Source organism: Lepidothrix coronata, unplaced genomic scaffold (assembly GCF_001604755.1).
Source record: "Lepidothrix coronata isolate B3197 unplaced genomic scaffold, Lepidothrix_coronata-1.0 Scaffold18, whole genome shotgun sequence".
NCBI classification, from domain to species: Eukaryota; Metazoa; Chordata; class Aves; order Passeriformes; family Pipridae; genus Lepidothrix; species Lepidothrix coronata.
In genome coordinates this window covers 3,568,614-3,591,255 of record NW_016690198.1, presented here as the reverse complement: position 1 = coordinate 3,591,255, position 22,642 = coordinate 3,568,614, and the positions used below count along the sequence as shown (strand labels likewise).

General features: G+C 40.9%; 1 protein-coding gene and 1 long non-coding RNA gene across 3 annotated transcripts in view; one reads left to right on the top strand and one right to left on the bottom strand.

Annotated features, from left to right (window-relative positions):
- The window catches only part of LOC108493664, a 33,514-nt gene extending 25,499 nt beyond the window's left edge, over positions 1–8,015 (top strand). Inside the window, exons 4-5 of one of the 2 annotated variants that reach the window (XR_001873557.1) lie at positions 3,036–3,089; positions 7,549–8,015. This is a non-coding gene — a long non-coding RNA (uncharacterized LOC108493664). Of the gene's footprint in view, positions 1–3,035; positions 3,520–7,548 lie in introns of those variants that run through there. The other variant, XR_001873556.1, reaches the window with a different exon arrangement.
- Positions 1–15,159, bottom strand: part of LVRN (laeverin) — a 38,067-nt gene extending 22,908 nt beyond the window's left edge. Inside the window, exons 1-5 of the mRNA XM_017807342.1 lie at positions 14,573–15,159; positions 7,162–7,304; positions 5,806–5,945; positions 3,530–3,656; positions 1,090–1,244 (exon numbers count right to left, since the gene is read on the bottom strand). Coding sequence (XP_017662831.1) covers positions 1,090–1,244; positions 3,530–3,656; positions 5,806–5,945; positions 7,162–7,304; positions 14,573–15,159 — 1,152 coding nt within the window. The remainder of the gene's footprint in view (positions 1–1,089; positions 1,245–3,529; positions 3,657–5,805; positions 5,946–7,161; positions 7,305–14,572) is intronic.
- Positions 15,160–22,642: the final 7,483 nt, after the last annotated feature.

The following is a 22,642-nucleotide window of genomic DNA, read 5'->3' as shown; positions in this document are numbered from 1 at the left end:
AGTGTGGATCTCAGTGCTTTATGTCATTTCAAACACTTGTCAATATAATTTAAATATCTAAAATATCATATCAGGCTATGATTAAAAGTAAGGCATTTATCAAGCAATTAAAAAAACATTTTTCCATGTTCTTAACAGAATGAAATTGTCAGAGGACTAGTAAACAAAACTGGGGAAATAACCATTTCCAAAACCAGCAAATCCCTAACCTGGCAAGTATAAAACTTCCACAACATCTGCTGTGTACTCATATTTGGCAGTTCATATTTAACAAAAACTGATCACTTGTTGATTTATATTTTATTTGCTAATTCTTAAAAACCTGAACTACAACTTTATTTTAAAACAGAGTTTTGTTAAGTATTGACATTTATTTTATAGGTCTGCAATAAAAATACTGCTCATCTGAAGGTCTGGAAAGTTACAGACCTTGTCAGAAAGGCATACAAGTGCACTAGCCAAGCTAAACTCTTTTGCTAGCTTTGTTGACCAAGTGCAAAGAGTTGTTGCTCTGGCAAATAACAGTAAATTAAAAATAGTCAATAAAGAGGTGAAACTGCATTATCATTCCAAATCAAGTAAGAAAAAATTTGAAAATCTCTGTGAAAGCCAGACAAAGATACAGTTACAGTTCCATGTTAATTTTGTTCTATCATACCATAGGCTTTTTCTTACAGAAAAAGAAATACCTTTTGCAATATGCACATGCACTGCCACTACAAAAAATACTAATGAACTCCATTAATTCTCCCACCAAAGCAGAAAGTATACTGTATAGAGAGAGTACTGTGTTATCCCTACACCCTAGAGCGGTATTCAAGTCCTGTGTAAGAAAAAAACAAGTAGCTCATTAACAGTTTTGCATCAGTGAGTCCTGTGCAATGTGTACAGCTTGTAATATGACAGAACCTGCTTTTAATATTGTTTTATCAGCCAAACATATGATCAAATAGGCTTTCAGTACTCTAGTGCTCACACCCCCTACTATCAAGTAATTATTTTCTTCTACTAATCAGTGACTGCATCATCAGCAACTGGAAGGAAAGAATGTCATAGATAAATAAATGCACAGAATTTTTTACCACATGCCTGGTGTCCTAGCTCATGTGACACAATTAAGGCAATCATTGCCTTTCTGCTTGTGAATTTATCACTTGGGAGGTACATCAATGATGATTCTTGGAAAGTCACTAGCCCCCAGTTTTCCATACCACCTGCTCCAAACTCAGGCAGTGCAACCAGATCTAAATTGATTCAAACAGACAAAAAAAAAAAGAGGTATCTTTAACACTTTGAAAATAAAGTGATCACATGATTTTAGTTCTCGCACTGATTCAACGTCCAATTAAAGGATACTACATTTCAGTGGTTCTTTGTGGTATTATGCCAAAATTTGCCAATGGTCTCTGAAGTTTCTTCTTGTCACACTTTTCACCTGTGATTGCCATTCTTTCAGGAAGCCACATAAATTCCTGCAAAGCCCAGATCTGTACTGTATCTTGTACATGCAAATGTTCTGACTGAAAATGAAGGCTAGGAGAGAATATATTCCCTGATGGCTGTCAGAAATCTTTTTCTGACTTGAATTTCTCCCATGTTTGGGTAAGATTATACTTACCTTTTTCTTCAGCCTAGCAACGGATAATAAAAAAAATCTTGCTCTTTCAGCTGTGTGAGTAGAGGTATCCTTTCTACTCTTCTTTGAAAGGCGCCTTAGAAACATCATCTCTTTGTTTACACAATACGACTGTTACCTCTGTACTGCCCTTCTGCCTTATGCACAGAGAACAGTTTTCCAGTTCAAATGAGAGAGCTGGACAAAACATCAGGGTCTCAAAGGAAGAGACTGTTTAAACAGTTTAAACTTGGCAGCAAAGATCAACATTTTGAAAAAGTATACCAAGCATTTAGAAGTTGACACAAGCTTGTATTCCAAGTTATGGAAAACTATTCCAAATTAGGGAACTATGAGAAAGCTCCAGTCCAAAAGCTAGACAAGTAATGAAAGCATGGTGCTGAGCCCCAGCACAGCCAGACTGATCTCAGGTACATCTCACCTTGAGTCCACAGCAAAAGTACTTCACTTTCGGTGAGGCAACCTTCATCCAGCCAGTTTGGGGCAAGAGAGTTCCCTTATAACTGCATTAAAATGAGGTGAAGACAAACCCTAAAAGATCCCTGATTTTAAATGTGTTTATTCTTAATTTCACATTCTGAGTTTGCAATAGAAATCTCTAGCATTTACAATGAGGTACTCTTGGTTGATCTAATCCTACTGATTTTTAGGCAAAACTTCTAAGAAAGACACTGGGAAATCCAGTGGATATTGCAAGGCATTACAGTCAGGACTGTAATAGTATTATAGCCTTCTGTGACACTGAAATCCTTCCTAACAAGAAGTCTACAATACTGTTCTTCTACTTCATTTTTGTAATAGTTTTATATTTATTAATTAATGTGTCAAGATTGCTGATAAACAAAAGAACACAAGCATGAAACAAAATCATCTACAGCCCATGAGTAGCTTGTATGATTACTAAGATCAGAAAAATTAAGAAGTGAAGACTGCATATAATATATTTTTCACAAGAAGGATAGTGAAAAATTCTGCAAGTTAATAGAAATACACTGGAAGATAATACATTTACACAGACTAACATTTATTTCTTTCAAGTGCCAAAATACATATTTGACAAGTCAGCAAATTATCCAGTCAAGAAAAGAAGGAAATTCTTTCCCAGTCAAGAAAAGAAGGAAATTCTTTCCCCACAATCCTGTAATCTGCTAAAATCATGGACAGTTTCAAAACTCATTTCAAGTAAGAATTGCTTTCTGTGCTCCCAATATTCTCCTAATATCTATAAAAGAGCCAATTTCCCCATAATATTCATGCTGAAATGCTTGGGAATCCAAGTGCAAGTAACAAACAAACTGTACAGTGAAATTACATGATGGCATCCTTCTTTTTTGACTGAAACTTGACTTAACTGACTTATCTGTTGTCCATTTTAAGCAGAAACAATGTTTTTCTGCAGGAGACTTTTTTTCTGGGGAGGAATGTGCAGGAGGAACATACACCCAACTCACAGGTAAGACAGGGACATACTGAAAAAAGCAAGGAATGCTTTGGGGGGGACACATGTTATTAGAGCAAGCATGGATTTACCAGGAGGACATAGAAACTACAACATCCTTACATGTTATGGTCTATGCATCCCAGAAATAGCCACATGACTGAAATACATCTTTCTACCCACTCTGTTGTCCCAACTGCCCCTTTATTAGGAAATTATGCTTTAAAAGAATGAGTAGGATGTGAAAGTAAGAACACTGAGTTACAGATTAATAAAAGCCATGATGCAGAAAGGAAAATTCAGTGAGTTAAAGTTTAGGTGGTGTATTCAATGGTAAGCTGTAAAAGAATGTAGTAAGCTGCAAAAGGAGAATACTGCAAAAGAACACATTGCTTCTGTGAATGTTATACCAGCAGCGCCATTTGTGGTTCCTTTCAGAAAATAAGTCATCTCACCTGTCTTTGGCAGAGGGTAGCTGATGTTAAGTACATCTTCCAGAAACGAAAATATTGGACCAATGACACTTAAAGCATAGTCAAGATACCCATTTCCAATTGCTTCTTTCCGAGCCCAAATACGTATCTGCAATAAAACAAGGGAGAGTTCTTTTAAACAACCGTCATATTTTCATTCTCTTTGTTTCTCTTTTGTGAATCATTGTTGGAAAAAATGTTGTCTGTCCACACCAAACCAGGCAACGAAGCTTTTAATTTAATCTTTAAAAGAATCCAAGTTTTACTGGACCTAACAAAATGTGTCAAAGAACATGCTCCTGCTAAAACCTAGGAGAGTTCCAGTACTTTGAAAGGATGAAGATTTGAATCCAATTATACGTTGTTGGAACAAACAATCTCATAGTTTTTCTTTTATTAAGTGGAAAATACTGTGAAACGATTTGGAATCACACATCTTAAGCCAATGTATGCCAGCCAGTGAGTTTGGGTGACAAGCTCTCTTTCAGCCCACCTAATGAGAGAGAAATGAACTTCCAGAGAGTGTTTGCGGTCCAAAGATACACATCTCTCCTCTTGAACTTTCTCACAGCCTGAAACAGACCACTGGCCTCCCTCTCTGCTAAGGAGAGCAGATGGCATCTGAGCAGAGAGCATCTGTACCTCTGAGTAACAGAAACCGCGGCCGCAAGCAAAGCTTTCCCCTCCTCTGCCCTTTTGTTTTGTCCTGGAAAGGACAGCTCCTTGCTCAAGAGTGATGGAGTAGGCTTAGAAAAGGTTTGTCTCCACCATGTATTTCTGAATGAAAGACCCCCTCCACATGCCTGTCAGCTCAAAACCTCGACATTTCTTGCATCTAAGTGCTATACATGGTCTCACAAGAAGCTGCACAGCCAAACGCTAAGAGCACACTTGGGAAGCATTGGGATTTAATTTATAAGGGAAAAAAAAAAGAGCATATTCAGCCAATGCAGTGTCCTCAACCTCTGAGGCCCTCTTTTCAGCCAAGGCTTCAGAGGAGATTCAAAGACCAGATCACTTAATTTGCAAAACCTAAACATCTTAAAATCCTAATCCTCATATCAGCTTTGAGTTACAATATCCCTGTTTCAGGTTGGAAATTACTTAGCAGAAATGTCAAAAATAGGCACAAATGAATATGCTCACACAAATATTGTGGAGGCATAAACTGAGTATCTCCGTCTAAAACCAAGGGGTGAAATACTGTCTTCCTCTATGTCACAGAACACAGGTGGTGCCTCTTCCCTCTGAATAAAAGCTCATTTGAATGCTCTGCTTTGCTAACTACTGTCAGTACACATCAGCCCAAGAAAAAGGCACCACAGTCATAGCTGTAAGCATCCAACAGGTTCAAGACAGAAGGTGACAGGTATGACATACCAAGTCCAATCTTCACTTTAAAAAAGAGCCAATACTGTGCTTCCTAGGTGATCTGTGCACTGTCCTCTCATGTTGTCCCACCTTTCCCCAGTAGGATGACAGTGAACTAACCATGCAGTTTTCTCATTTATTAAGGAGTTCAAGTAAATGTTACCTTTAATAGCTGTACACTTGAATTTACTATTTATTTTGGAACAACTTGATACATCTTTTCCTTGTTGACTTTGACCAAAAGAAGGAAAGAGAAACAACTGGTGCCAATGCAGTACATTTTTTTACAGCTTCTCTCGAGAAGCTTTGGCCATTGTACAGTAAGAGCAAAACTGAATACTCACAGATGAAGAAGCTTCATACACAAAACAGGGACTTCTGAAGGCTAAAAAAAATGTGACCACTACCGAATAAAAGGTTAAAATACTAGTATACAAAATGCTTGGAGCACAGTATTACTCTTACTGATGTCATGGTGGTGGTCCTCAAGGGGTCTTGAAGAACAAGGCACCGAACATCAGTGTTTTGTCACAGCAGTGGAAACAGATATTTTTTCCAACTAAGACAGCTAAGAAAGTAAGAAGACCCTGAATTATGACCAGTACTTTCTGCAGAGTAGCTGCTTCAAATTTTTAACATACACAGCCCATACCTACTTCTGCAGCTGTATGAAATGAACAGAACAAGACAATAAACTAATTGTCCTAAAGGAAAGGTTTCTGCAGAAATATCTACAGGATAAATGTTAGCAGTTTTGCCACATAAGCAAATAGTTTTGGAATGGAAAACAGAGTTAATGTCTGTGGTATCTTCTAAAGCACATGATGCACCACAGAGCCAACTTCCGTTGTAAACTGCTATAATGTGTTATGCAGCCTCATATTTACCTTGTTTCCCCGCTCTGTTCTGGTGACATAATCAAAATCACAGACCACAAAAGCAGTCAAATAAGTCGACATTTTCAGTGAAGTGTTAAATGTGGTAACAGTCCATAGGCTTCCATTTTCATCCTTCATTTCAGATACATCTAGGAAAAGAAAAATCAAAAAAATATTCAAACCAATGCTCATCCATAATAAACAAGGATTTTTATGTTTTCTGCATGGTTTTTTTTACCCCTCTCTTCAATATGCTGTATTCCTGCACTACATTCTTCATATGTTTCTGATAGAGGGAAAGCAGCCAGACTCGTTGCTACTGACATGTATCAGAGTTGTGACCTTCCATGCAAACAGCAAAAATCCACTCTTGAGCTTCTTAAATGAAGTCTTGGAAGGATATTAAACTGTGTCAGTTTTAATATGTGAGCAAGCTGTGGACATTTTATTCCATGCTGCATATCTCTAAAACTGATATCTCTAAATCTGATCTATTATAATTCAAATACATGTGTGCCTAAGAATTATGAAACACTGAATCAGACACCTTCCTTCTAAATAAGAGGGATATGGACAGGATTTTCAGGGGTAGAAAGTGCTTCCGGCAATTCTCACAGAGACCCCATCTATATTCCTTAGTTACTTATCTTCCATGCAAATCTCGTAAAACTTACTTTTTATGGCTGAAATTATTTAGTTGAAAAATAGAAGATTCATGGCATTGAACTACAGAAAAAGAGCTTTTAAGAAGAAGGCAAAAGACACAACAGATTTCTGTAGGAACACTAACTTAGAGAGTTTATTTGGAACCTTATACCCCACAGACATCCCACATGAGATCCCAGAAAGGGACAGGAGTAGCATCTCCAAAGCTTTATAGTGCGCTTTTTCTAATTCTTCATATACACAGGAGGCCATAGTGTCTCTGCCTGGGAGAACAATTTTTTGTATGTTGTAAATATGTCTTAAAATCTACTTAGAATTAAAGGAATCCCTTGATGTCACAAATACAGGCCTTGAAAACTTGAGGTTGCCATTTGGTTTTATAAAGATGTCACACATAAGACACACTGACTAAGCAGTAAATAACAGGAATCAAACCCTATGCAGCCTGCAGCAGCCAGAGGAGAGCACATCACAACTAACAAAACTATTTGATGGAATTATTGCCATCAGAGACATTAATTATGAATAACAGTGTCCAAATGTTTAAGTTCATAGACACAGATTTTGTGTGCCCTTTGAAGACATTAGCACGTGGCCAACACACTGTATCAGATTACATAGTCTGCTCAGATAAATTGCACCCTTTTAAAAAGTAGTTTAGGGGAAAAAAACCCGTAAGTTGACTTGCTGTTTACCTACCAATAGCAGGCATGTTGGAAAGAGCCACATAGCTTGGGTCATGGACAATTCTGATATTGAATGTGGCCTTCATGGCAGGTTCATCAAAACATGGGTACACTCTCCTGGCATACGTTGGTTCCATTTGGGAGGCAATGAGCATACTGTATTAAAAATACAAGTAAGATTAATCCAGCATGCTACAGCTCATTGAAATCCACATATAGCACATAAAGACAACAAATCAGAAAAAACAGGAAGTGAATCATGTAAATATGCAGATTTGGAAAAGTTTTGCCTATTCTTTAAAGCCATGACTAAATCTGTGTGCCCAACAACCAATTCAGTTTGGATGCTTGTGGAGAAAAGCAGTCTTTTTTAATCAGATCTTTTTTTTTCCCCTCACAGGCCTTTTCCGGATATCATATTTTAAATATTTGAGCCTTCCTACTTTGTTTATTAAGACAGAATTGATTGAAGTTTTGCATACAGCAGACCAGTGCTCAAGAGATACAATGCCCAACTTTATTGTCATAATTAGAATATATCTGTACACCTGCTGCTCTCCTTAATGCATGCATTCTTGTTAATTAATTACTGGTATATTTTAATAAAAAATAGTAATAACTGTTAGTGAACTGTGTATGCATGCACTTGCACCCTTCTGTCAAATCCAATAGAGAAGAACCCCTGTGAAAACAGCGTCAACGCTGTCCCAGTACACTGGCAAAACCCGAATAATATTCAAAAGGACCCTTTTGTACCATATGCAAAGGAGCTTTGCCTCAGTTGCCTCTGCGGCATACTGTGATGGATGCACTCCTCCTATTTGAACTAAGTAAACTTTGGTCCAGTCTGATGTTCACCAAGTAGATCTGACCAAAGTTAATCCTACTGTGTGAGACTGCCATTAAGAATTCAGCAGCAAATCAAAACCACAGGTCTGGATGGAGACAGGATTGATAAGTGGAGGAAAGTGCATCAGTAGCAGAAAAACTGACTACAAATCAACCACTTTACTGTAAATATCTGCAGCTATCAGGGTCTGTTGAGCTCTCCATCCATAGCACCTGTCTGCAGAGTGGTGATCTCCCCTCAAGGAGGTATGCCTCTCAAGGTTACCCTTGAGGCTGAAAGACCCTTTGTCTGACACCAGACGTCGATGAGTTGGTGACATATGTGCATGCATGCAACATTAAAGATATGTGTAAGAAACTTACACAATAATATTTGTATACTTTAGTGCAGAGCACTGACTACCAATCCATCTGTACACCTAAATTTACTGATTAGAACTTAATAAACTACTTGGACAGATCTGTTGGAGTGATCTCTGACTCTTCTCCTGCAACACACACTCGCTGGAATCAAAAGATAAATCACTGTGTCTCGCAGCAGAAGTTTCAAGAAGTTGTACATCTTAGCTGTTCACGTAAGGGCATCCTTATCAAGAATTCTTAAAAATACACGTGCAATGTACCTCAAAGCTCTATATATGTCAGCCAAGTAGTAGCCAGCAACTGGGCACACAAGCATGGCCTAATCTCCTGTTTCAGTGACCTCAATACTGACATGGCAAATACTTTTCATCTGCAGTTGAGGTGTTCCCTAGCAGTGTATCCACACCAGGTTCACAAATGCTTATTCTTAGCACTGAGACATCCCAAACAAGCCAGGAGCCATCAAGATAGCATCCATACATTAAGTAGCAGTATGTAATGAGTCAGATCTGCACTACAGAGTGGAGTAACAAATCAGGTCTACCCTACAAGCACAGCATGACTATGACTAATTGTGACCTGTAGCACTGAACCATGTCCAGAACTTAAGGTTGCTTGTTACAGGATACCTTTTTTTTTGAAATTGAAATTAATGGATCAGCTTTCCATTGATATTTACTTTTACTTGATCGCTTTGCATCACTTGTATTGTGTGTGATTTAACCCAAGGTACTGATTCATTAGCTTCCTGCTTTCACTGACCAAAGTCAGAAGTGCTTTCCAGCAAGGTCCCAAGGCTGGCCTACTAGGGCCCCTTTTCTTTTGAAAGATGTTCGGGTGCTGGCATTTTTAGTAGCTGTACTATTTAACTCTGCTCAAGGTTGATCAAATAATCCAGTGCTGAAAGTATCACTGCCTCATCTACATCCACATTGCTGATGTTGGGGGAACTAAGTTAATATCAACAAGATGACTGTAAAAGCACTATACTCTTAAAACATGGTACATTTTGCATTTAACAGACATATCTGATGCTGTACTATAAACATAACCCATGACCAAAGAACCCATATTGAGCATGTTGTTGCACAGTGACTATTGAGACCACAATGCCTATTTTGAAGTGAGGAATAGCGTGAGAAGGAGCAGCACTTTGTATTTGACTTCTTGACTGTCGGTAAGGGAAGATTTTCTTTATGGACCTGATTCCCTGCAGAGTCAAATCTGTGCTGTACCAGCCACCAGCTGCCTTGCCAAATGCAGCTGAAGCTCCACCTGAGACAGAAGTAGCACCTCTTCTCCTTTATCCTGTCCAATGATGGAAAGTGACAAACTTCTGCCAGGGTTGCACAGGAGCAGCAATAGTGATAGGCCACTTCATCTAGGAAGTCAATCACTGAAAATATCTTCTTCCTCCCATGGAGCAAAGTATGCTTTTGTTCATTCCTTTGTGCAATCAATTGCAGCTTGGTTCTAGGAAACACTGAGTAAATCCATGACTGTGAATTCCCCCGCATCAGTGCCATCACTGCCTCTGGAAGCTCTGTACTGGCAGTAACCGATGCAGACACTTGGCAAATTTGCCCTCAAGAAATTCTTGTTCAAGAATACAAAACAGCATATTGTGGCCAAGGCAATGTGATAAAAAAGAAGTATGAGGACATATTAAATGTTGTTTTTCAGCAGGACTCCAGATAAAAAAGAAAAATAGGAATGTTTCATGCATATTACACAAATAACTGGTGTTTAAAACACATATTACCTCATATAATTTGTCAGAATAGACAATAGTTGGAGCTTTCTTTCTTGTGGGTTGGTTTGTTTGTTGGGGTTTTTTCAAGGTGAAGGTATTAGCATGAACTAAATCACTAGCAATTTTTTTTTAACACACTGCAGTATTATCACAAAACAAATTGCCCAAAAGGAAATAATTTTTTTAGAAAGTCTAACAATGTTCAAGTAGACAAATTAATCCCTCCCTTAAGTCTACAGTTTTGCACATAGATTTCATTTTCTTTTTTCATAAGGATCATATAATACCACATGATACTATCAAATAATGAGAAAAAAACAGATAAAAGGATCTCTTAGCCTAAATATTAGACAATTTATACTACACATAAATTGTAGTATATGGAGGTTCTTATTTTTTTTCCAGTTACTGCCTGAAAAAAGAAAAGGAAAATGAGGAATATGTTCTGCATAGTACATGAATGCCTAGTAGATCACATTTCACCTGATTAATAAACAGGATAATTGTAGATGAAATGTTTTATTTGATGCAAAAAAGGAGACATTCTAAAAATGCTTTCTCATGAGTTATTTTTCATACTGATAGCATAATTGGTATTTGTGTTAACATCTTTTATATTTAATTTCTTCCATTTTTACAAACATAAAATAATTAAACTGTAAAACAAGCCCTGAAGTGGCTAAAAATAAGGGAGTTTTACAGTGAGTAGAATCTTGTCCCCAACACCCAAACATTTTTTTCAGGTGAACAGTGCTTGATACTAACAAGCAACACAAAGAAACACCAAACATCTTACTTGTTCTGATTTCTGTCTCACTCCTTTGATGGTCTTACTCACAGAGTCATAGAAAACAGAGCTAAGAAGAACTGCATATCCTCTGCTCCGAGGCAAAATTAACTGTACTAGTGCTGTTCTAACCCCTTTACTCTCATCCTAGCAATTGGTGCAGAAGCAACTGATAAAAATCTGCGCAAACATTGTGTTTGGATATTGTGTTGGGATGCCTGTTAATACCAGCCCTATCCAGTCAAGTATTTTATAGAAGTTGCACAGGACATGAGCAGAGTGGCTACCAAGTAAAATTCTCAAAGGATTTTGAAACATTGACCTGAACAGTGACCTGCATACAGCCTGCACTTCATCGTACACCCCACAGGAACCCTCCAATCCTGGAGTAGCACCCACAAGCTCATCCACGGTCGTGCAAGATCTCTGTGCAGAACGACAGAAACAAAACTCCTGCATCATGTAAGTTTGAGCCAGCAGTGCTAGAGAAGGAGAGCAAAGGTGGTTTCTGTATCTTTTTGCCTACCCAGATCCTGGTATGGACTATCACAACTATATGCAGAATACTGATTCCTCATTTCAACAGGAGAGCCTTCAAACACTTAGTGCTGGAGAAGTGGGAGCATCTTTCCTTTTCACTTTCTTTGCTCCCGCAAGCAGTGCAGACATGGGCTGTTCGTTATCCATAACAAGTGCTCCCATTTTTCAGTTATCTTTTGTGTGTAAGACCTGATCAGGTGGGCAGTACAAATTGTCAACAACAGTAAAACATATGCAGTCATCAATGATCAAACTGATAACTAAAAAGTTCTTTCTTGAAAATTCAGCGAAATTGGTTTATTATGTTTTCCATGGAGGTCAGGTTAGGACTTCTGAAAATAGCTGTTTCTGTGAAACCACCTTGCCAGTGTACAACAGCTCTGACTTCAAGAAAAGACAGGGAATGACATGTTGTGTTAACTCGCTCATTCTGCCAGTCTACAAAGAGCAATGGAGATATCTGACTGAGAAATATGACAGTGCCAAAGTCCATATGGAACAAACATTTCAGGGATTTCACGTCTCATTAGGATCAAGGTGTCTACCAAAAGCTTGCACTTATCTGCTTAAACTCTTCTGAGACGAGAGGTCTCTAGGGTTCCACAAGCACAAATTACAAAACCCACTAAGGCTTCTAGTCCATGGAAGAAATACAGGAGTCTGCATGACCACAGATAGATGTCACATTGTCTGTTACAGCTGGCAGTTCAAGTGAGGTGTTGAAATCAGAAAACCTCTGCAAGAAGCAGACCCTGCAGGTCTGTTGAAGACTGGTACAAGTCACTTTAGAAAAGCTATGGGACAGTCTGCTGGAGATGGAGGTTTCCTTGCAGAACAGTAACTGGGTAACTGGCTTTGTACTGATAGCCAAAGGGCACTAAATGTTTTTAAATCACTCCTGATCTATGCAATCCATTAGAATCCAACTTTTTCCATTGTTAATAGCTTGGCAGAGCTTACATATCACTCAAAACCTATCTCCTCCAAAATAAGAATGCAAAACCTTTCAGTGTTAGTGGACCCTATCAGATTAGAAAATGGCTGGTTAAGTGGTGACTTAATTCTTAGTGAAGGAAAAATAACAAGATACTATTGTATACTCTCGATTCAGAGAAAGCCTTTTTTAGAGCAGAAAAAATATGCAAAATCCATTCAAAAATATCAGAAATGGGTGCACAAACAAATAACAAAAATTATACATTATATCTGCCATCAGTGGATTTCCTTTAATTTATTCCATTGTCTAACTACCACTGTCATCTCTTTAACCAGACTGTAGTTTCACATTTCATTAGTGCTTCATGATGAACTAAGAATGAAATGGGACCTTTGTAATAAACTCTCTAAACAACTGGAAATTGAGCTATACACATTATTTGAATTATTTAAAAAATTTTTCTAATTTTCTACTGTGGCAGCTGACAAGAGCTTTTTTTCCCCCAGATACACTGAATTTTATACAGTCTGAATCAGAAAATGTCATAGTCTAATTCTGTGTTTCCTACATAGGACTTGTTTGAATTAATACAGCATCAGAAAGCATACCAATACAGTATTAAGGTTTGTTCCTTTCTTTAAAAATTACGTAAATTAAGCAAATTGTTCTAGATTCTCCTTTCTTCAAAAGTTGCACAAATAATCCTGTGAATAACAATCAGTGAATGAAGAAACAGCAACTGGAGAAAAACAGAATGTGCTTCCTAAAATATTTTTTACTTTGCTGCATTTTTCTCTAAGGTTTACTGACTTATCTCCTTTTTGTTAAAAAAAAAAAAAAAGGTCCATCTAAGTTACATTTTCCAGATGTGGCAGACTTCGGTATCGAGATTTATACAAGAGCTGGCAGCTGAAAAGCCAGCTTGTTGCAGAAAAGCCACACAGTCTTCCTCCATTTCAAAAAAATTATCAACTTCATTTTGTGGTTTCGTATTACAACTACTCATATAGAGGTTTGCATGTATGGATCTTGAAAGTAACTGCATATTTTATTACATCACCCAATCAACCAAGAAGCCTATGAACCCACGCGTTTTAGTAGACTCATTGATAGGGTAGTAGACAAGAATACTTGAATTTAACTCCAGTTTTCCTTTTGACTCACTGTTTGGTGCTTTAATTATTAAAAATGAAATAACTTTAAAACGAGCAATTTATCTGTCTCTTCTTCAAACTCCTATTTTGAGAAACTTGCCTGCCACTAGAAGTACTTAAATTTTGATCTTAAATTTCACTTCTCTCAGCATGTTTCGTGTCCAGAAGTTGAGAATGCAATTCACGTTGGGAAGATCCAAAATTAAAAAAAAAAAAAAGATAAGCAAGCATCATTTTGAGGGTGAAAATATGTTTTAGACCTTTGACTGCTTGATTAGCTCACACAGCTCCATCACCGGTTTTGCAGTTCAAAAGAAAAAGAAAGCATCCTAATAGCACTCCCTACGGAAATCATGGATTGTTTGATGACAGCCTAACAACTTCACGTGAATAGCACCTACAAAGTACAGATGTCTAAAGCAGTCACTCATCCTACTCCTCCTTATTTCTGAAACTGCATGTGATCGGCGTCTCTATACTCATGCCCAAATACATAGCCAAAATCCCGGATTCTTGTCAAAGATGTCCTCCTCACAGATACAGACTGAGGAAATGAGGAGTTGTCGGTGTTACACAGACATGTGTGGGGCCGGGATGAAGTTTCTGAGACGGACTGCGGCTCCCGGGAATTGGGCATAGGAACTGTCTGCCCCCCTCGCTGCCAAAGGCACTGAAAGCGAGACCAGAAATTGTCCAGCCGGTGCTACGGGTGAAGTCAGCTGCCGTCGGAGAGACAGGGCAGCACGGCCAAGGCTCTCTGGAGAGGAGAGCGACCATCCCGGAGCACAGACCGGAGTTTCTGGCACGCTTTTTGCATCCCGCGATGCGGTCCCGGGGAGGTGCGAGAAGCGGCCGCCTCTCCTGCGCCCGGACAGCTCGCAGCTCGCCCCGGTGCCGCCCAGCTCGGCGCCAGCTCTGTGCCAGCTCCTGCAGCCGCGTCCCGCAGCCTCCACGCCACGGGCGGCCTCGACGCGGGACCGTGGGAGTTCCGCTGCCGCGGTGAAGGGGCGCGGAGCCCGCGGGGCGGCCGCCGCCGCCTACCTGCTCCGTCCCTGGTCGGTGTAGCGGGTGAGGAACAGCCCGACCAGGTCCTCCTCCAGGAGGCCTTGGAAGCCAAGCTGCAGGACGTAGCGGCTCCCGGCCCGCAGCCGCCCGCGCAGCTCCAGCACCGCCACCTCGTCCTCCTCCTCCTGCCGCAGCCCCGCCACCTCCACGGCGGAGCCCAGCCCGGGCAGGGGCCCGCGCACGGCGGCCCCGCGGCTCCGGAGCCCGGCGCTGTGCAGCACCGCCGCGTCCGTGTCCTGCCGGCACAGCACCGTGATGTTCACCTGCCCTCTGAAGGAGAATGGCCCGGCTTGGCCCGGCCGCACCCGCGGCCACAGCTCCAGCTCGTAGCGGAGCGGCAGGAGGTGGCGGGGTAGGCGGCGGACGGGGCCGGCGGTGGGAGCTGGTGGCGGGGCGGGGGTGCCGGGGGCGGCGGGCGAGGGCGGCGGCGGTGCCTCCTCCTGCCGGCAGCGCCCGTAGAGAGCGGCGAGCGCCAGCAGCGCGGCCAGGAGCGCCAGCAGCAGCGCGGCCCCAAGGGCGGCCGCCCTGCGCCCCACGTACAGCCCGGCACCCCGGGCCCCCATCCCCGCTCTGCGCCCCGACGGCCGCTGCCGCCGCTACTTACGGGGCGGGGGAGTGAGCGCGCCCGAGGGCGGGACGCGCCGGGCCAGGGGAGATGGGTTCCCACGCGGTGCCGGGAAAGCGTCTCCACGGAGCGCTACTCCGGGGGGGTGGGCTGCCCTCGTCCCGACTGCCTCGGCAAGCAGCCGAGCAGCCCCTCCTAAAGCCCGAGAGGGGACGTGACGGGAGTCGCGGCTGAGCGGCGATGCTGGACGGGTGCTGATGGATGCCGAGTACCCCTCGGGGGTGAGCGATCACGGCGCCGCCCGGATAGGCGGCACTGCCGGGACCGAACTACCCCTGGGCTCTCCCGGCCGAGGTTGAGCGCAGGGCGGTGGCTCGGGGCTGCGGAAAGCCCCGCCATCGAAGGCGACCGTCGAGCTGGAGATGAGGCGTCCCCGCGCACTGGCCGGAAAAGGAGAAAAAAACCCACTAAACCCGCAGATATTCTTACGTTTTTCACCACCGTGGCAAGAGAAAGGATGAGGAAATGGAAGGTCACTGCTTGAGGTGCGCAAAGTGTTGTGGTTAGAACGGAGCGGCTCTTGAGAGAAATCTACATGTTAAAGATCGAGTCTGAAAAAATCTTTGGTACATAAAAGCACGACCAAAGTGGGTTTCTAATAAATAGTCCTCGTTTAGAGCCTCACTTCTCTGCGTAGTTCGGTTGAGGCTATAAACATCACTGCGCTGTACCTATGTAGTTAACCCCGTTACAATCAATAGGATTAATCCCGTCTTCCCAGTTAAACACATACTTACACGGTTTGCCAGTTGGGGTTGGATTGCCAGCCAGATTGCAAAATCCAACCTTTGCCACTTTGTAAAACTTGCCTGTTGATTTTTCTCAGTTGCAGCTCCTTTTTGAAATCACTATGAGCCACGTACCAACGGGAGCAGAAGCCAGAACAGTGGCTCTTGTGTACCACTGTCTCAGACACTTTGTAATCTGGATTACAAGCAGGTTCTCCTCCTTTTTTTTTTTGTAATTCACTTCCAACCAACAGACACAACCCCCCACATTGTTTTGAACCCAAGTCAATATCCTTGGATTTACAGTCCACACAACAGCCACTCTCAACTCCAAACCGCTCTGTTTGCAGAATTGAGGCATTGGATTAGGTATTGCAGTCCATTTTGTCATTGGAATTAAAGCAAATTCACCTCAATAACCTAATACTAAAGGTTATTTCTCTTGCTAATTTATTTGTTAATTGAGAGAGAGAACTTTTCCTGTTGTCCTGTACAGAATACAGTATTGCTTTCCTCATGCTGGGTACAGCAGATCTGGCTGCTACAGGTCTGAGCCACTGCACTATGAAAATTTCTTGATCCAGCAGAAGACTGTTTTTTTCCTGTCACTTGAGGGATGGAGGAGATCCTCTCTGAGAGCCAGTCTCACTGGTCACCTCTCTCCCACTCTTCTTGCCTCATATGCTGCCTGCCCCAATGTCTTTGCTGTTGTTGCCCATTAGATTTCCAACAGGCTGTCCTCTGGTGCTGGCCCCTCTTCTTTTTTTTTTTTTTTAGTTTTTTTCCCTACACAATTTGACTTGTATGTTTCTGTTTCTGTGCTTCTTTTCTCATTTTGTTCTAATTTACCCCAGTTCTCCCTACCCACACCCTGGGACCTTTTTCTGTTTCTCTGCTTCAGCCCTCTGTACTCTTTCCAATTAACCTACCATCCTTGCACATGCCTCACATAACTTTACTCTTCCTCTTGAACATCAGCAGCCCCTCCCTTTTCTCCTAGCATGTTTTGCAACATCCATTATACTGCTTTCCTATTAAGACATCACAACAATCTCCAGCAAACTTCTTGGAGGTCACTGAACCTGCAGCCCTGAACTGACCACCCTCCAGGTGTGACCTGCTGCATGTCGCTTAAAAGATTTCACAGAAGATCCATTCAGGTGTTTAGGAAAGTATCTTTTCCCTCTTATTGTCATTGTAACTCTAAGAAACAGTTTGTTGTGCCAGTCCATGGAAGCTGACACAATAGGGAGACCAGGTAAGAAGAATGAGCTCCCAGAAATACCAGAAGAGAAAGGACAGCACTGCAAAGAAGGATGTGACAGCAAGAAGAGATCACTATCTCATCACTATTTCTAGGGCAAGAGCACAGATATTGCAGAAAATTATGGAGGATTTCAATGTCCTGCTTTCCTATTTTTTGAATACACCATCAACATGGTTCAGTAAGGCCATGTTCATCAACTTAACCCCTCAAAACAAGGCACAGGCAATATTAAAACCAAGGCATTTCATTCCATGTCTGTGAAAACAAGCTGAACCACTCAGTGATAAGCCTGTAAGTAGTGCAGACCCCATGGAAAGGTTGCCCTTATTAACAGTGCAGGATATGTTTTAAAGTTTACAGTTCATATCTATAAAACAGTTTATTTTCCCTTGTTTTCAATGGAGAATTCAAACGTGCTCCTTTCCTCCAATGACACACAATAAATCCACAATAGTTATAACTTAGAATAAATGTTTTAAGAAGTGTTGTTTAACTACTTTTTCCCATAAAATAATTTATATCTCACAAAGTAACTGACAGGTGAAGGCATCCCTCTCCTGGTGGTAACATACATACCAGGAAATGTTAGACATGGGAAAATAGTTTGCATCCAGTACTAAATGTGAGTAGCTTCTGATGCAAATATTACAGTTCATCCCTTCTGCTAACTTAGTTGCAAAGTTAAGACATCTGAATGACATGCTCCTGGAGATGAAGAGGCAGGAGGTCCTGGGCCAGGACAGGCACCCTGGCCACAGAAAGTCAGGCACAGTTTTTATTTGGGCCATAGCACAGATAAAATCCTGACCTTGGACAGAAACAGGAGGCTTGTATTTAAGTCAGAAGAAGGCTCTGGTACATATATGACGGTAGAAACAAATCACCTGTTATAACAGAAGTCAGACAGCTCTGTTGCTTTGAAGGACACCAAGGCATCTGGCAAACTTTATTATCTTGGTATAGGCAATGGGGTCTGCCATACTCACTAGTTGTTCAAAGTCCTATTGATGTCCACTAAATTTTGAACAATAGAAAAAGGTTACATATGACAGCATGGGATCTACTATCCATTCAGGTGCAGTGAGGTAAACAGCACTTCATGTAGCAGCTGGCCAGGAAGTCTGACATGATATTTCAAAGAGTAAAATATTATAGTAACCCTTCTTTAAAGTTTCTCAAGATTTTTCAGGTTAATAGTATTGCTTTCATTAAAAATATTGTGATATCATCATAAATCATACGTATTGAATGCCAAGAAAAAGGAAAATAATGTGTTTAAGTAATGCAAAGTAATTTTTATGTTGAAAGATGTTTCCCTAAATCACATTACTAGTCATTTGTTCAATCTAATTTGAGAAGTTCTGAGTGACAGCATGTATAGCAATTCCAGCAATCAGTCAAGCATTCCTGAAACTTTGTTTACAAGTCCTATAGAATTGTCAGTGGATTTAAAGTTTACAAGCTATCACAGTAGCAACTGAATATGGATCTGGACTTGTATTGACATGACTGTTCTAACTGGCCAGTACAGGGCAATAGAGAAAGGCAATGTGGATAAGACTTCCAATTTAAAATGGCCAAATTTGACCAAGCATTGGAATATCATTAAAAAACATGATATTGAAAACTCAGATTAACGGTTTGGAGTGAGATGTCATTGCGTGGTGGTCACTATGTGAGCAAATAAAGTGCTTTCACCATAGCAAGTTCTGCATCTAATTAAAAAGTTGCATGTAGGGAAGCCTGCTTGAAATGTTACCATTACTGTTAATGATGTCTGATCTATAATTGAAGATATATATATATATATACATAAAAATGAATATTTTTCACCTCTGCTTTAATTAAAACATGTTCCTTGGTGTTTCAGACTGACAGGCCACTGATAATCCTCTGTCTGGAAGGCAAGGGAATCATGCACAAATTTGTTTGTAAATTCTGCTCTGGTTTGATGGACCAGCTGTGAGCTGTTTGCCATGGCCTCGCTGACAGCCTCTGTGGAGCTATGCATCAATGCAATGGTACAGCAAAAGGTAGGTAGCAGCAACAGCTCTCACCACTGGAGAAAACACAGCAACTGGGACAAAACAAAGCTATTTCTTTGAGTACTTCTGCTTGTGAAAGATAACAGAGTAGTCCCTAAATGGTATGGGTAAAATAGAACAGTGATTAATCATCAAACTTGGGGTTAACAAAATGACCAGTGAGCACAGTCATACTCAGAGCTGGTGAAGACTCCCTCCAAAGAGGGAGCAAAGAAGCTAGAGCAGCCTGCAGCCCTGTTTGAAGGTATGGTACGTGGGATAACCACCTCCTTCTCAGGGATGGTCAGGAAAGCATCTCCAGGGAACATGAGAAGATCCACAGAACAGCATGAAAACTAACCAAGAATTAAGCACATCAGACATGAAAACCAGTAACCAGAATATGAGCAGGAGATGACAGTCAAGGAGGCTGCAGTTTTATAAGAAATATTTTGTATAGTGGGTAATTCTATCAGTTGGCTTTGAAGCTGTGGCAGGTAAATAGGACTGATAAACTAAGTCTTGCTACTGAGGACGTGTGGGAAAGAAATGTATCACATTTTCACCAGTTTGCTTAGCAAGAAAGAAACCCTACTGTAACAATGCACTCTTAATCGGAATGAAGTTTTGAAAGAAAATTTTGAGGATTTAATAAGAAAAGGATGAATGTAGGCATTTGCACAGAACAAAACTTTGCTCTAGACATCATTTTACTTTTTCTCTTGTGAAATTACATGTTTTCTGATTGTTACTACACTTAAAACAACTTAAATATCAGCTTTTTCCAAACATGCCAACATTTTTAGGCTTGTGCTCAATCAGGCTGTATGGAAGTGGTTAGTAGACATTTTCAAAGCTGTTGGCCCTCTTTATTATGTGTTTTACAAGCTTTCAGATACCTATCATTTTTCTGAGAGCTTCACTGAAATTAACCAGGAATGCAGAATTTGTCTCCTGAGTGCTTTTCATACTGAGAATTATCAGCTCTCTAGGAGGAATATCAAGTAAAAGTTTGAAGAATTCATGTATGGAGGTATTGTAAACTTTTTCTCACCCATGGAGTTGGACCAACAGAGTTGGATCAAGGATCTCCTCTCATTTCATCTGCTTTTGTTGCAAGTAGGGCTCTTGGATGGTATGCAAACCTAAGATTGCAACAGCCAAGTACAGGAAATGCTTCACAAAGCTTACTTCAGCCCTAGAGGGGCGCTGAAAGGGAAATAACCTTTGTGCATCCAGCTTGCTCTCCTGTTACCATGAGAAGGATAGCAGAAGAGAAAGCAATGGCTTTTTCTGCTGGAAGTAACCTCCTCATCTGCACTAGGCAGGTGCCAGCCAGCCCAGCTGTCCAGAGCAGTGGGCAGTGCTCAGTCTTAGTCAGGAGTTTTGAAGCCAGGAGCACCTTGTGCACTCCAACCACTGATGGGCATTCAGTCCAGGACACCAGAAGAGAGAGGTCCAGGGCACTACAGCTATTCCAAAATTAACTCCCTGGAAATGCACATGTTTGAGGACTGGGCCCTCTGTATCAACTGCTTTGCTCGACAGATCCACTTCTTTAGGGTCACTATATCTGTAAATCCCAACTTAATCTTTCTTGGTCCGCTGTCCTAGGAAACTGCCAGCTTTTTCTGTGCTGGGAGTTAGCTCTGCAACAGAGCATTATTATTGCATATCTACAGCAAGCTCCACTGGATCATCATCTTAAAAAACATAATTATACTTCACATACTGAAATATTGTTTTGTCTGTCCTCTTAGTTCATAAACTATTTGCCACATTTTATGATGTGTCAGATTTTCAAAAATTACTGAGAAATGAGGACAGTTGTTTCCTCACATTTTTTTCCTATTAAAATCTTCATTAAACTAGTCAGACTACTGCCTGAAGACTGCTGGTGAGAATTCACATGCTGGTAGAGACCTAAACACTCAAGACTTCAACAGATTTAAACCTTACAGGTTGTCTTTATCCCTAGATTCTGGGTATCATATTTTGCAAGATATACTTCTTGAAGAAGTTCACAAAATGCTCTCCAATTCCTTACTGGTCCAACAAACCTGTGCTTCACTGAAGAATGTGGCTACATGTCAACTTGTGATCAAATTGGCCAGAGCTCTGTACCTCCCTGCAGACCTTAGACAGCCTGTCTTCCAGGGCCTCTTTCTGGCAGCCCTTTGGCAGAAATGTACTACAGTTTGAGCCTGATTTATTAATAGAATAAAACAGGTCTCCAGTTTAACCCTCTAGTATCTTGTTCTAGCACCTCAGAACATAGTACCCATTTAGAATTCTTGTCTTGGTGCAGCTTGCAATCCCCGTACAGTTCTCCATTTCTACTTCCCAGGTTTGCTCTGACAAACCCTAAATCTGATCTCATCTCCAAATGCTCTGATCCAATCAGAGGATTAAAAAAAAAAGGAAAAGAAAAAAACCCAAACTTTTCTGAAGCCTGCATGATTAGCTGCAAAAGATTTTCAGTATTTTTGGCAAATCTCTGTACTTGTGACATGTAACTTGTCTTAAGAAAACATGTATCATGGTCATGGAAGTGTCTCAAAATATATGAATTATAATTCATAAATCTTTTGTGTGGATGGACCCATGGTGGGAATGTACCCTGTGCTCTCATACAAATCAGTTTTCTACAAAGAATGTGACGCAGAATAGGAAATAGGATGTCCCTACTCACAACAGGATAGGAATACATTTTTCACTTAAAATGAATGTGTGTAAAATAATAATGCTGCTGGCTACTAGACCTTGTCTTTAGTGCAGAAAAGATCATAACAGAATAAAGGATGTGGATGAGCCTCTGAATGGCTCCTTCTATTAATGAAAAAAACAACCAACCAACCAAAAAAACCCCAAACCAAATAAATAAAAAACCCCAACACAACACTTCTGTTCATTTGTCTGCGTTTGAAAAGCTACAGTTACAAAAGCCAGATGTTCTTGCAGGACTAATGATATAGTAGACACCTCTGAGGATAGCTCAGTGACAATAATATAGTGGGGAAAATATTTCTGATCTTTCTTTTTCTAGAGTTGCATGGGACTGCAGGCTGATCCATGTCACCAGTGCCTAAGTGTGCTGTGATGGTTTTTTGAGGTGATATGGGAAAAGTCTTAGGAGAGCACAGTCAGGATGCACTTCTGAGGAAGATGGCAATACTGATACAAGGAACAGTGAGAGGACAACTCCCAGCTGACGGCAAGGTGAAGAAATGGCAGAAAGCCACAGGGCCTAGAAGGCAACAGGCTGTACCATTAGTTTATTCAGGGGATAATTTCTGACTGATTGAAGTTAAGTTGCCAGAATACTAGTTTTATGTCAAAGACAAGATAGGGAACTTGTGCCATTATGGTAAATCTAAGCCATGAAATTACCAAATCTCTATG